The sequence below is a fragment of the Chiloscyllium plagiosum genome, chromosome 29 (assembly GCF_004010195.1).
Source record: "Chiloscyllium plagiosum isolate BGI_BamShark_2017 chromosome 29, ASM401019v2, whole genome shotgun sequence".
Lineage (NCBI taxonomy): Eukaryota > Metazoa > Chordata > Chondrichthyes > Orectolobiformes > Hemiscylliidae > Chiloscyllium > Chiloscyllium plagiosum.
Window position 1 is genome coordinate 8,491,208 of NC_057738.1, and position 13,951 is coordinate 8,505,158.

The following is a 13,951-nucleotide window of genomic DNA, read 5'->3' on the forward strand; positions in this document are numbered from 1 at the left end:
TTGCCTATTTGTACCCCTGTAACATCACATGCCCTACACAGTCCATCTACTGCTGAAACCCATGCCAAAATTGTCACTTTCAGATATGCCTGTTCCAAAGCTCAAACCTGGCTTCCTTCCTGTTTTGCACCTCTCAAACTTAGGATGCATGGTTTTGACAAACTATTTTCTAACTTGCAACCTTGCATGCTTACCATCCGTCATTGATTCCTGGTACACAAATACCCAAACTTGAAAGTGGGTGGCATAGTGGCTCAGTGGTTAGCACTGTAGCCTCACGTGTCAGGGACCCGGGTTCAATTCCAGCCTCGGGCGATTGTTTGTGTGGAGTTTGCACATCCTCTCACAATCCAAAGATTGGCCATACTAAATTGCCCATAGTGTTTGGTGCATTAGTCAGAGGGAAATGGGTCTGGGTGGACTGCTCTTTGAAGGATCAGTGTGGACTTGTTGGGCCAAATAGCCTGTTTCCACACTGTGGGGAATCTAATCTACCAACAGCCTTGCCATGCTATTCTTACCACTGCTTCCATTTCCTCTAATCTTTTCAGTGTCACCAAGAGTTGATACAAGCCAAAGGAAAGCTTAGGCACCATTACAATACACTATATTGTAATAAGTTTATTGTACAACTGAACTATGCAACAGTTCAGCAGTAGTGGTAATAATACAGCTTTAGTATACACACCTCTGAAAAAAGCATGAGCACTAGCATAATGGCTTTATTAATTCTGTCTAAGTGTGTAACTGTCAATTATGAGAAGAGGAAAAAAAAAACCATTTCATCCAGAGGTTACTGCTTTCACAGTCAAACCACTTTCAGTGGTACTCACCGAAGGAAAAGAGCTGCATGAATAGTTCCTAAATAATCAAGGGAAAGCGAAACTCCAGAATGAACATTAAATGTCAGCTTAATCATTGCCTTCTGAATCTCTTATGATCAGAGTTCCATTTTAGAATGTAGATTCCACCCGAAAGCATTGCTTCTGTCTTGAAATTCCTCTGTAGGATTCTCACCTCAATAGTAACCAATTAATCTTCAAAAGTATCAGACTGAGCTTTGGTGTCAGAAAACCTGTGGCTCCAATTGGTGAAGAACTAATCCAGTGATAATCCATTCCAAAACTGGGATCCAGCAAAATGGATCCTTATTTTGATTCAACTTCAAGAAAAGAAGTCATTCGTGGGATGTGAGCATCACTTTAGCCAGCATTCATTGCCCATCTGTGGTTACCCTTGAGAAGGTAGCGGTGGTGATGATAATAAGCACAGCATTCTATGTTCTGCAAGTGGATCCAAACTGCTGTTACAGAGAAAAAGAGTGTTAAGGGATTTTGACCTAACAATACAGAAAAGACAACATATTTCCAAGTCAGGATGGTAAGTGGTTTGGAGAGGAACTTACAGGCGATGGCATTCCCATGAATCAGCTGCTCATCCTTCTCGATGGAAATGGTTATATGTTTGGAAGGTGCTGTCTAAGGATCTTTGGTGAATTTCTACAGTCCATCTTGGAGATGGTATACACTGCTGCTACTGAGTATTGGTGGCAGAGTGAGTAATGCTTCTCGATTTGGTATCAATCATGCAGCCTGCTTGGTCCTGGAGAGCATCAAGCTTAAGTACTGCACATTGTTGGAGTTGCACTCAAGGCAACAGGGGGAGGGGGAGGGGGAATTCCATCACACTCCTGACTTGTGGACAGGCTTGAAGAATCAGGTGGTGACTTACTCACTGGCCCTGTTCTTGTAGACAGTATTCATATAGCTAATCCATGTCAATTTCTAGTCAAATGGTAACTCCCAGGATGTGAATACTGGCGGTCCAGTGATGACATTGCCACGGAATGTAAAAAGAGCAGTGGTTAAATTGTCTCTTACTAGAGAGAGGTCATTGCCTGGCATTTGAGCAGCATGAATATTACTTGTTATTTTTCAGCACCAACCTGGATATTGTCACATTTGAAATGGACTGCTTCAGTATCTGAGTTGCAAACGGTGCTGAACATTGACTACTGTAGCAATTGAAGATAGTTGGGCAGAGATACTACCCTGACGAATTCCTGAAGAAATGTGTGGGAGCTTAGAGGACTAATCTTCAACTACCACAACCATCTTCCTGTGCCAGGCCAGGTATTACTCCAAACAGCAGATGATTTTCTTCCCAATTCTTGTCTCCAGTTTTGCTCAGGTTTCTGATGCCACACCCAGTCAAACGTGGCCTTGATGTCCAGAGGTGTTGCTCTGGATTTCAGCTCTTTTGCCCATGTTTGAACAAGGAGGTAAAAAGAGTCGAGAACCTAAACTATAGCTGCACTGCAACATTGGTTAAGAGTATATCAAGCTCTGGAGCATAAGAATTCAGTACCCAGGGCCTATAACATTTATAGTATTCAGCACCTCCAACTATTTCTTGTTATCACATGGAATTAATCTGATAGACTGAAGACTGGCATCTGTGGTGCTAGGGACCTAGTGGAGGAGTTTAAGATGGATTGGTCACTCTCCACTTCTGGTTGAAGATTGTTGCAAATGCTTTAGCCTTTTGCACGGAGGTGCTGGGTTCCTACATTGTTGGTAATCTTATTGGAAGCTCCTCCTCTGGCGAGTTGTTTAATTGTTCACCACTGGATGTAATAGGACTGTGGATCTTAGATCTGATCCACCGATTGTAAAACCACTGGTTTCTTTTGATCATTTACTGCTAATGTCTTGTGTGCAAGTAGCCTTGTTATGAAACTTTACCAAAGTTAATACCCCATGTTAGGGTAGTCCTGGAGCTATTCCTAGTATGCCCTCCTGCACTCTTCTCTGAAACAGGGCTGATCTCCTGGCTTGATGGTAATGGTAGAGTGGAGGGAATATGCCATGCCATGTGGTTGCAGATTGAATTAGAGCAGGATTCTGATGCCCACAACACTTCATGGATGCCCAGTCTTTAGTTGCTCAATCTGTTTGAAGTATGTCCCATTTAGCACAGTGATTGTGCTGTGTGGCACTATGGAGGGTATTCTCAACATGAAGGTAGGACTTCCTCTCCACAAGGAGAGGGTAGTGGCCACTCTTACTACTACTGACATGGACAAGCACATCTGCAGCTGGCAGACTGGTGAAGAGCATATCAACTATGTTTCTTCCTCCTGTTGGTTTCCTCCCCACTTGCCCCAGACCCACTTCAACAGCAACGTTGTTTAAGACTTGACTAGTCGTGCGGCTGCCGAGCCACTGTGGTGGATATTGAAATCCTCCACCCCAGAGTATATTCTGTCCCTTTACCATCGTCAGTGCTTCCTCAACATTGCGGTTTGCTTACCCATTTTTGACCTGACGCCCTGACACTGCATGGTTTCCAAATGTAGAGGTCTTCCAAAGCAGCTTTCTCCTGACTGCATACCAGCATCACCACCTCTACTGGTCTTGTCTAATAGAAGAAATATATCCATAGATGATAGTAGTGCCTGGGACATTGCCCGTGAAACTGCTCTCCCAATTTTGACACTAACACCCACATGTAAGTAAGGGGGACTTTGCAGGTTCAGAGCTGTTTTTGCCATTGTTATTTCTGATGCCTAGAGTGACACTAGGTGGTCTGCTCTGCTTCATTTCTTTTGAGACTTTAAGGGCATGATACATCTGAAGGGCAGTTGAGAGTCCTTGCAGTGGGGCTAGAGTCTGTAGATAAAAACAGCACTTTGCTGGCCCGATGGACATGAGTGAACCAGATTAGTTCTTCCAATAAATCAACATGGTTATCAAACTTATAATTCCAGATATTAAATGAATTCAAACTCCACGCTGAGACTCAAGCCTGACCCTAGAACATTACCCAATTTCTAGATTAACAGTCAAGCAATAATACGAGGTCCTTACCTCACCCTTACATTGTTTCATTTTAACTTAACCAAAGTGAAATTATGACTTAAACAGAATACAGATCTCTCCTAAAGTCAAAAAGCTTTTTCTTAGTTTCATCAGCCTGAGTAAACTTTTGTAAATTTTGACCTAATAATAAAGGTACATTTGGTACCTCTCCCCTGTAGCATTTTGCCAGCTATAAAAATGCTATAACCTTTAAATATATTGATTTATTTTATCCTTTAAAAACCACAAATGCAAAAGACATACTTGAAAGGCTAAATCATACCTAACTATAATCGATCAAGGGAGGGGTGCTGGTTGACAGTTTATATATAGAACCTACCTCCATGTCTTTGTATAGTATCACAAAGAGACAACATTTGGATAAGGAAGAGACAGCCAAGAACAGATGGTATTAGCATAGGGCAAGAAAAAAAAAAGTGAGCTGGATCACAGATGAGCATTATTGGAAAAGATGGGGCATAGAAGATATAATACATGTTTTGACTCATGCTAGTTATCTAAAACAAGCAGACTACTGATGGGAAAGATTCATACATAGAATTAAAAGAAAGAAGGGCAAGGAGATAGGAGGCAATGACAGTCAAGGCCTGAGCAAAAAAAGGCTGGAAACTGGAAAGGAACTTACAAGGACAAGGTGTAGGGTGGAATTTCCTACAAGGGCGATGATTTTGGAAGGGAAAGAATATTTACAATATTAATTGGAAAGTTGAATAATCAACTGTTCAGTGGAAATTAAGTCAAGGGAGCAAAAGGTAGTGGTGTAAAATAAACAGCTAAACAGACATGTATTCATGCTGCCATTAATATACTGCAGTTGACACAAAGCAGCTTAGAAAGATGCCACCATGAACTGACTTGAAGAAACATTAGTAATGTTTGAGCATTTTATACAAGATGTTGGTACAGTTGTTCCTTTTCCATTGCCCTTTTTAAAATCTTTGAATATAATCTGAACTACAGAGCTGAAAGAAATATATTAGTATTTTAATAAGTATACCTGTTAACATTGAATGAGATCACCAACAAAAACTTGAATAGTTTAAATAGGTCATTTTAAAAAAAAATTCCCAGCAGGAAGTAAACAGAATGACCTAAGGGGTTATATGGCAAGGTGGGAATCCAAAAAGGTAGACATGTGCTGCAGGCCTTGATTTACTAAGTGGAAAGGGTGAGAAAAGGAATTGACGCAAGTGGTTGAACAGGTAATTTTAATCTTAACAAGAAATCCATCAACTCCACATCCCTGTCCTCTCCACAATTACTAAGTTTAAAATCAGGGCCCCTTGTGATACAGTGTCTCTACCTCTGAACTGGGATGCACAGGTTAAAGTCTCACCTGTTCTGGGAGGTATGTAATAACATCTCTGATCAGGTTGATTAGAAAAATATAGATTAAAAACAAAAAAATTCAATAAGTAGTTAAAGTCAGTATATAATGGAAAAACGCAGTGTGATCTTTGCTTATGATCCAAGTGTAGGGAGCAACATTGGCAGAGGGCACTGAGGCCCAATCGTGTTTGGTATGACCAATGTAGGTCTAATTATTAAGCATACTTGATTTAGCAATAAATCATCAACACTGAACTTGACTACACAAAGATACAGGTGAAATGACCAAGATGGGATAACGTTTCACTAGCTACAAGGGCAAAACAAACAGCAGAAATGACTGAACAAAATCAACAGCTGCAGTCACATCTTATGGAATGGAGTACCAAAGGTTAGATGCTTGAAAGTTAAGTGCTGTTAGCTGAGAGCTTGAGAAAAAGATTACTACTTCACTCCTCCTCCCTGCCCCACACTATACAACAGGTACAGAAGAAAACCATGTTGAGGGGGGTTTCGGTGGTGAGGTATGCAAAGTCATACTCAGATTGTCTCACTCACAGACAAGGCTGTTGGAATAGATAAGTCACACAAGGTAGCAAGGTCTGAAGTTGGACATAAATCTGAGTAGGAGAGATGATGTCTAAATTTAAGTGAGGAACTGGATGCAGTGAAATCAGAGAGCAAGATAAGAGGTGTTGAGAGAAAGATGATCATCAATACAGTAAGGAGAGTTGAAAGAAATTGTAGGACTAGGAAGTGAGGCAGTCGAAAAAGATGACAAGAGACAAAGTACAAACTAAAATGCTTGAGGAAGATAATGTTGCCAAGAGGAGAAAAAATTATTTGATGCAAAGGTGTCAAAACCACAAGAGTAGTGTGGATAGTTTCCATCACAGCAATATCAATATTTAATAAAGTTGTAGAGAATCACTGATATCCAGGACAGTCACAAATACTGCAGAATGGAAATCACAGTGATGCAACAGTGCAGGAAGATTCCTACCGGTCAATTTTTCAGCCCATGTTCAGACAACAAAAGTTGAAATATTGTTGAAAAAAAAATGTGAGGAAGCCAAAATTCATTACAGGTTTCAATTTGAAAGTCCAATACTAAAAAATAACAGCCACTCATTGGAATATGCTTTGTCAGCAAAATATTATGACCAAGAGGCATCTTGATTTGTATCGATATATTTTAAGAGCAGTCAAGGAAAACTGCACTGAGTGGGTTTGGCAGGAGGAAAAAAGCTGACTTGTATTTCCAGCAGTACTGGGTATAATGAGTTGGTCCTGTTACCAGACAGGGGGGGAAGAGATCATTAATTCTCTCTGCGCTAGGGGTGTAATTGGGTTTTTAATTATTTAAGCTTTCCTCCCACCATTCTGACATGGCAGAATATCACTGTTCCTCCCCTATTGTCAGAATCCGAGAACTCCCTCTCAAATAGCATTGTATTCCTACACCAATGCACTGGAGCACTTCAAGGACATCCTCCACTACCTTCAAGACAACCTTCATATTCGAGAAATTATTTCTTAAAAAAAAAAATGTAGTTGAATGAACAGCCTTTGGATAACTAGTAGTTATTTTAAAGTTAGATGAGTTCTTGGAGAAGATCAATAGCTCCTGAGCTTTAAGAATGGATACTATGGAAGTAAGACTGACTTATCCTATGAGCTTGGTATACACATTTGGAATGCATTGGTTGTACAATGCTTGGGATTTAAGCAGTTATTTGTAGTACATTCTGTGCACTGCAGCATATTTTCCCTCATTTCAGTGCAAGCTTGCTTACATGTCTCAGTTGAGGAAATGGTATGACATCCCAATCCATATTTGGATCAACATTGAAAGAGACAAATAAACATACAATGATGACATCAAAACTGAGGGGTTGTAATTATCAGGAATACTGAAAAGATTGGAGTTTGTTTTCCTCAAAGGCATACCGAGAAGTGAACTCTAAAACTACAAGAGGGTACAATAGGGTAGTTGTAAAGATACATTCACTTGACAGAGTCCAAATTCTGTCTTACAAATAAGGCAATTACTAATAAAGTGAAACTGTCAGAAAATGGAAATGCCCACAACATGAAGGAAGCAATGAAAATTTAAGTGGAAACCATAAAGTGGGAGAAGAGAAAAGACATGAAGACGACACCAGTAGAGCATCAACCAGTTGAGCCAACTAGATTATTCTAGACCCCATGGAAGTATTGAACAATTGCTGAGGTCACTGTCTTTGTGAAGTGATTTGGTAGCCACGTGATTATGAACAACCAATAAAGTGCAGCACTTACTAACCAATGACAGATCAACTCTCCAATCACCTTGTTTCCACAGGCCAATCACACCATTCAGAACTCAAAGAGCTGGTTACCACGGAAACAATCACGTGGTTAACACAGAACCAAGCCAAATCCCGCCCACGCGGCTGTCTTCTCTGGCATTTGCTGAAAGCCCTGTCAAACAGAATGAATACCAGTTGATCACGTGATTATTTTCTTCCAGTCTGGTAGCTAATCAGATGAAATTAGATTAGTTTAGAAATAGTGCTGTACTTAAAAAAAAGAGCATTCCACATCTTAAGTACTTCAAACTAGCCAAAATCAAGTTGATCCAGGTATCAATAATTGTCTAGTTCGTTATAATACTCCATTAACCCATGGGATGGGATGGGGTTAAGCAAAAGTATTTGACACTTGCAACCAACTTGGCTCGCTCGTTGAGCGATGAACTATGTTTAGAAGAATTCTCGACAGTTGCAGACAGCTTGTATAAAAAGATATTCCAAAATCTTGATCAAGCAAAAAAGTTAGCCCTCACGTGAAGTGTACATCGCAAACATTCAGTGCAATATTTCACCATCACTGCACATAAAATTTAAACTCATTACACCCGTGCACTTTACAAAGTGCTGCAAAAGTACACAAAAAGAAAGTCAGATAGAATAAAGCAACTACAGAAAAAGTCGTGGTGTGTGCCTATTTGTTCCATACTTTATTAAATATTTTGTATTTTTGCCACATCCTGAAAAATAATCAAGTATCTAAATACGCTGAGTACTTATGAAAGTTACTCCAAAAAGGCGCAAGGCAATATTCTGACACAAACTAACGAAAAGTACTGAATCATCCTTGCACAAATACAATTCACACCAATAGTTTTGTTTGCGAGGGAAACCCTTATATGCCCCTTCCCTCACCTTTGCAGAACGTCATATCAAATGGTCCAAGTTTGCGCTTATGAACAAGTTGAAGGCATCATCTATGGGAAGAGGGAGGGAGTGCAGTCCAGGTAGTCCTGCACCAGGAGTAGCCAGCCAGTCATTGGGCTGCAGTGAATCCCTCACCTGTTGGAGGATATTTATGTAGAAGACACAGCAATACAAAACAGAGGGAAAGGGTAAAAAAAAAAGTAGCTACGAGGAAAATAAAAGTAAATGCAAAGTTCAGTCAAAGGGGATGGATGTGCATGCCTCTTGTTGGATTGGGACTGGGGAAAAGGGGAGGGGTTGTGGAAAACACGAAAAGAGACCAACACCGCTACCTCAGCCCCTCACTACCAAACAGAGCTGAAAGAGGGAGCTCTTCATTCCCACTCAAAACATTGCGCGCCAAATCCCTCACCCCGACTAACCTTAGCCCGTTTTCCAACTTCCCGCTGTCTCGCTCTTAGGCAGTCAAACCACAATGATTTTTTTCCTCTAATTTCTTATCTTTTATCATAATTCACTTCAGAACCGCAACGTTCTTGACAAAATGGCGCTCGATTCCACCTGGAAGTGACGTATAACATGATTTACATAACGATGAATGGACCAATTGGAATGGAGTATAGAATGCACCTATTAAAATATGCATGAAGCAATTTGTTGAAACTTACTCCAAAGCTCATAATGCAACACATGGCAGACTTCGTAAATGTTGTGATTTGTCCATTTCAGTTGGGTGCTGGGCCCCCAAAATGGGTAATCCTCGCGAGAATGATGGGCCTACGTCATTGAGGCATATTTTAGAGAGGCGTTGCCTTATGAGTTCAGGGGCAGTCAACAACCATGTGGGGAAACTTAACACTTGACCAATTTTGCATATGATGGGATGTAGTAGCATGGTTTAGCACATGCAGTGGCAAGTCATCAAATTGTTACTTGATGGCAAAGGAAACTATGAATGAAGGTTATCCAATGAGGGTAACATTAGGAAATTGAGTTATTTATTTCTAAATGTATAAAGTATCTGTTAATCTCAATGATAAAATTAAGCGTCCCATAACAGCTATGTTGACTGAGAAGGGTTACATATGTACAATCCCAGGGTGAGCACTCATCAAGTGATATGCAGGTAAATAACATTATTGACCCAAAAAATGGAAGGATCACTTTTAAACAAAAACAGAACTTGTTGGTGAAGTTCAGCAGGTCTGGCCGTACCTGTAGGGAGAATGCAGAGTTAATTTTTTGAGTCCGCTGACAGTTCATTAGAATGCTAAAATATGCAACTGAATAACCTAGTTAGGTGAGGCTAGTTAACTTTGATTTGTCAAGTCAGCATTATGAATGGTGAGAAAGATCGTTAAAAAGGGCATAGACAATTGGTGGAGTGGATGGATAGCTGACAAATGAAGTTCAATGTGGAGAAGTGTGAGGTGATACATTTTGATAAGAACATGGAGAGATAATACAAAAGTTCAGGAGCAGAATGACCTGGACATGTTCATGCATATGGCAGGATAGATTAAGAGAGCAATTAATAAAACATATAGTATCCTGGCATTTATTAACAGAGACATAGATTATGAGAACAAAGAGGTTATGTTGAATTTGTTTAAGATATTAGTTTAGCTTCAACTGGAATAATCCACCCAAGACTAGGCACTGGACATTAGGGAAGATGTGAAGGCGCTGGAGAGAGCACATAAGTGGTTTATGAGAATGGGTTCCAGTGTATGAGGAATTTCAGGTACTAAGATCGATTGGAGCAGCTGTGAGGAGATTTGATTGAAGTAATCGAAATGATGGGGGATCTGGACAGACTAAGTAGTGGGAAAACACTCCCACTCATGAAAGGATTCAGAACAAATGGGCACAAATTCAAAAGTAATTCAAGAAGAAAAAGTGATATGAGACAAAGCTTTTTATGGAGAGACTTGTTAAGGTCTGGAAATGAAGCATGCAGAGGCAAGTTCAACTGAGGCATTCAAAGAGGGGAAATTAAATACCTACTTGAAAAATTAAATGAATAATAAATCAGGATTTAGTTTTAGCTGATAGATACATCGCTTCTGTAAACCTGCAAATGTGTTGGCCATCTACATTTTGACTAAATTACAACAAAATTAATAACTGTGATATTGAATTACCTTATTTCTAATTAACTATCTTCTGATATTTGGACATCCGGATCTGTTACAATATCCTTGGTGCCATCAAATGTTTAAGTCAGGTAACTTTGTAGATATCTGCAACTGATATACTGCTGCAATAAATTATCACTAATTTCCCTTGGGCATCTTTTTATATGTTACCAAATTTTGTGGCACTCCTCCTCACACTCTTTATTTTGAAATAATGATTGGGCAATTTGTTGTCAAGTAAGAGAATTTTGGGAATTGGATTAATGTAGCAATTTTTGTTTACGATTTCCATCAGTCACAGTGATATTTTTTTCCTGAAGTTGAATAGGCTAACCAAAGACTTAATGTTAAAATAAAGAAAATAGACAACTCTTAGACTCCTAAGTGGTTACATAGTTTTCCCCCCTGTTTTAGATTACTCTTGCCTTCTCCACTGCTCCAATTATTCTGTAACAGTGAATTACTTGTACAGTTTTGTAATGATGGCCAGGTAGATTTCAACTGTTAATTTTAAGCACTTTTTTGTGTATGACAATTGAAAGACAAACACATCATGCAGAATTCCAACAAGGTTAAAAATGATTTTTGAAAAATTGTGATAATTCAAAAAAAGTAACTGATAACTTTTTATTCAATAATGCTTGGCCCTTGAAAACCTACAAAAAGACTGAGGGAGTGAAATGAAGTTCAATATCCAGGGAAAGATGAATTATAGTACATGATGATAGAACAAGCATTAATTAACAATCAACTTTAGGTTTAGTCAATTTAGCTTTCACAGGCAGAAAGGGAAAAAGGAAAAAAGCTGCATAGGTAAAAATTAACTACAAAATGTCAACTTACCTGCTAAGAAGATTACATATATTCTATTTGTTTTGATGAATTAATTTATGTCCTTTTTTCAGTAAATGTTTCACAGTTACTGAAATTGAGTTTAATGTTGTGATGCTCTATATTTCTTTGAAAGTATTAGAAAATTCCAATGGAGACACAAGATAGTCTGTGATATGATCTATCAGATGTAGCTAGGTAAAAGACCAATTCTATTGTTCTCAAGACTAATGAATACCAAAACTACGCATTGACGTTTTATGTATTTTAGATAGGAAGGATAGAAAAGTGCAGCTAATTTCCATAAGATGCAGATACATTATCTTCAAGTCACAAACGGGTGGCACAGTGGCTCAGTGGTTAGCACTGCTGCCTCACAGCACCAGAGGCCTGGGTTCAATTCCCGCCTCAGGCAACTGTCTGTGTGGAGTTTGCACATTCTCCCAGTGTCTGCATGGGTTTCCTCCCACTATCCAAAAATGTGCAGGTTAGGTGAATTGGCCATGCTAAATTGCCCGTAGTGTTAGGTGAAGGGGTAAATGTAGGGGAATGCGTCTGGGTGGGTTGCTCTTTGGAGGGTCGGTGTGGACTTGTAGGGCCAAAGGGGCCTGTTTCCACACTGTAAGTAATCTAAACTTATAATTAGATATTGGAATTCTTGTCTGATAAATATCTTCTGGATTAGAGTGGCGCTAGAAAAGCACAGCAGTTCAGGCAGCATCCGAAGTGCAGGAAAATCAATGTTTCGGGTAAAAGCCCGAAATCAGGAATACAGGCAGAGTGCCTGAAGGGTGGAGAGATAAATGAGAGAAGGGTGGGGGTTTCTATAAGTACCGTTAAATTAAAGGTATGATATATTTTAATTGATTTGATGCTATCAATCCTTTTCAAAGCTGATGATTGGTTCAGAACAAGATATGAAATGTAACTAATAAAGTGATTGGCATGGAAAAAATACTAGAGTTATGATAAAAGGAAGATGTATGCAATTCAAACTGACTTTTCATGATTGTACACCTATACACTTTGCATTATGCTTGTCAAAAGACAATTCTAGTCTCTTCTATAAATTAAGAATTCCAAGTGTATTAGTTACTCCTTTGGAAGCTAGTTTGCTCTCATGCTAAGTATAGAATACATAAGTAATTAGAAGAGCAAAATGGGTAGAAAGCAGTAATGCAGTCTCTTCAACAAAATGTTGCCAATGAAAAGTAGCATTAAGAGATCCCTGAGAATGAATGATGAAGGTTTTGTTAAAAACCAGGAGAGTTAAGGACTATTTGGGATGGACAACAAACTAATGATGTCCAAATGTATGAAAAATTGTATAAGTAAGTTATCCAAAGGAAGCAGCTAGATAAGTGAATAGGAGAAAAAAAATTATAATCTTCAAAAATATTCTGTTCATTAAGCTAACCCAAATTTGAGATGTCATTATACTATTCTGTAATCTTAGGTAGTCTATATCAACCCTAGGTGATATTTTTGAATCGTTGTTAGCCACAGGTGAGGTCCAGAATACTGGAGAGTAGTGAATGTTGTGCCCTTATTCAAGAAGGGCCGCAAAAAAAACCTGGGAACTATAGACCAGTAAGCCTAACATCTGTGGTTGGTACGTGACTTGAGAAGATTCTGAGGGATGATATATATGCATTTGGAAAGACAGGGTTTGATTAGGACTAGTCAACATGGCTTTGTGCATGGGAGATCATGCCTCACAAATTTGTTTTGATGACAAGGGAAAGTTGGCAGGGGCAGGGGGGTGGACATAGTCAACATGGATTTCAGTAAGACTTTTGATAAGGTTCCACATTGTAGGCTGCTCTGGAAGGTTAGATTGCATGGAATCCAGGGGAGCTGGCAAATTGGATACACAATTGGCTTGATGGTAGGAAGCAGAGGGTAATAGAGGAAGAATGCTTGACAAACTGGAGATCTGTGACTAGTGGTTTAACTCAGGAGTTGGTGTTAGGCTCAATGCTGTTTGTCATCTATATCAATGATTTGGATGAGAATGTATAAGGCGTGATTAGTAAGTTTGCAGTTGACACTAAAATAAGCAGTATTGTGCATAGTGAGGAAAGTTATCTGAATGAGCAGCAGGACCTTGATCAGTTGGGGAAATGGGCCGAGAAATGGCAAATGGAGTTTAACATAGATAAGTGTGAGATGTTGCTTTTGGAAAGTCAAATCAAGGTAGGATTTTCATGGTGAATGGTAGGGCCTTAAAGGATGTAGTGGAACAGAGGGATTTTGGAGTTCAGGTGCACAGTTCTTTGAAAGTGGAGTCACAGGCAGACAGGACGGTGAAGAAGGCTTTTGGCACATTGGCCTTCATCAGGCAGGGCATTGAGTATAGAAGTTGGGAAGTCATGTTGCAGTTGTACTGGACACTGATGAGGCTGCATGTGTGTTCAATTTTGGTCACCTTGCTATGGGATGTTATTAAAATGGAAAGAGTGCAGAAGAAATTTGCAAGCAGGTTGCCTGGACTCAATAGTCTGAGTTATAGGGAGAGGTTGGGCAAGCTAGGACCTTTTTCTTGAGAATGTAG

At 39.5% G+C, this 13,951-nt stretch overlaps 1 protein-coding gene across 6 annotated transcripts in view; it reads right to left on the reverse strand.

Annotated features, from left to right (window-relative positions):
• LOC122564354 (activity-dependent neuroprotector homeobox protein 2-like) overlaps window positions 1-9,114 on the reverse strand; it is a 41,681-nt gene extending 32,567 nt beyond the window's left edge. The window contains exons 1-3 of one of the 6 annotated variants that reach the window (XM_043719102.1): window positions 8,851-8,989; window positions 7,542-7,673; window positions 834-1,303 (exon numbers count right to left, since the gene is read on the reverse strand). In XM_043719102.1, coding sequence (XP_043575037.1) covers window positions 834-852 — 19 coding nt within the window. In that variant the 5' untranslated portion in view covers window positions 853-1,303; window positions 7,542-7,673; window positions 8,851-8,989. Of the gene's footprint in view, window positions 1-833; window positions 1,304-7,515; window positions 7,674-8,850; window positions 8,990-9,096 lie in introns of those variants that run through there. The other 5 variants (XM_043719108.1, XM_043719104.1, XM_043719106.1 and 2 more) reach the window with 5 other exon arrangements.
• Window positions 9,115-13,951: the final 4,837 nt, after the last annotated feature.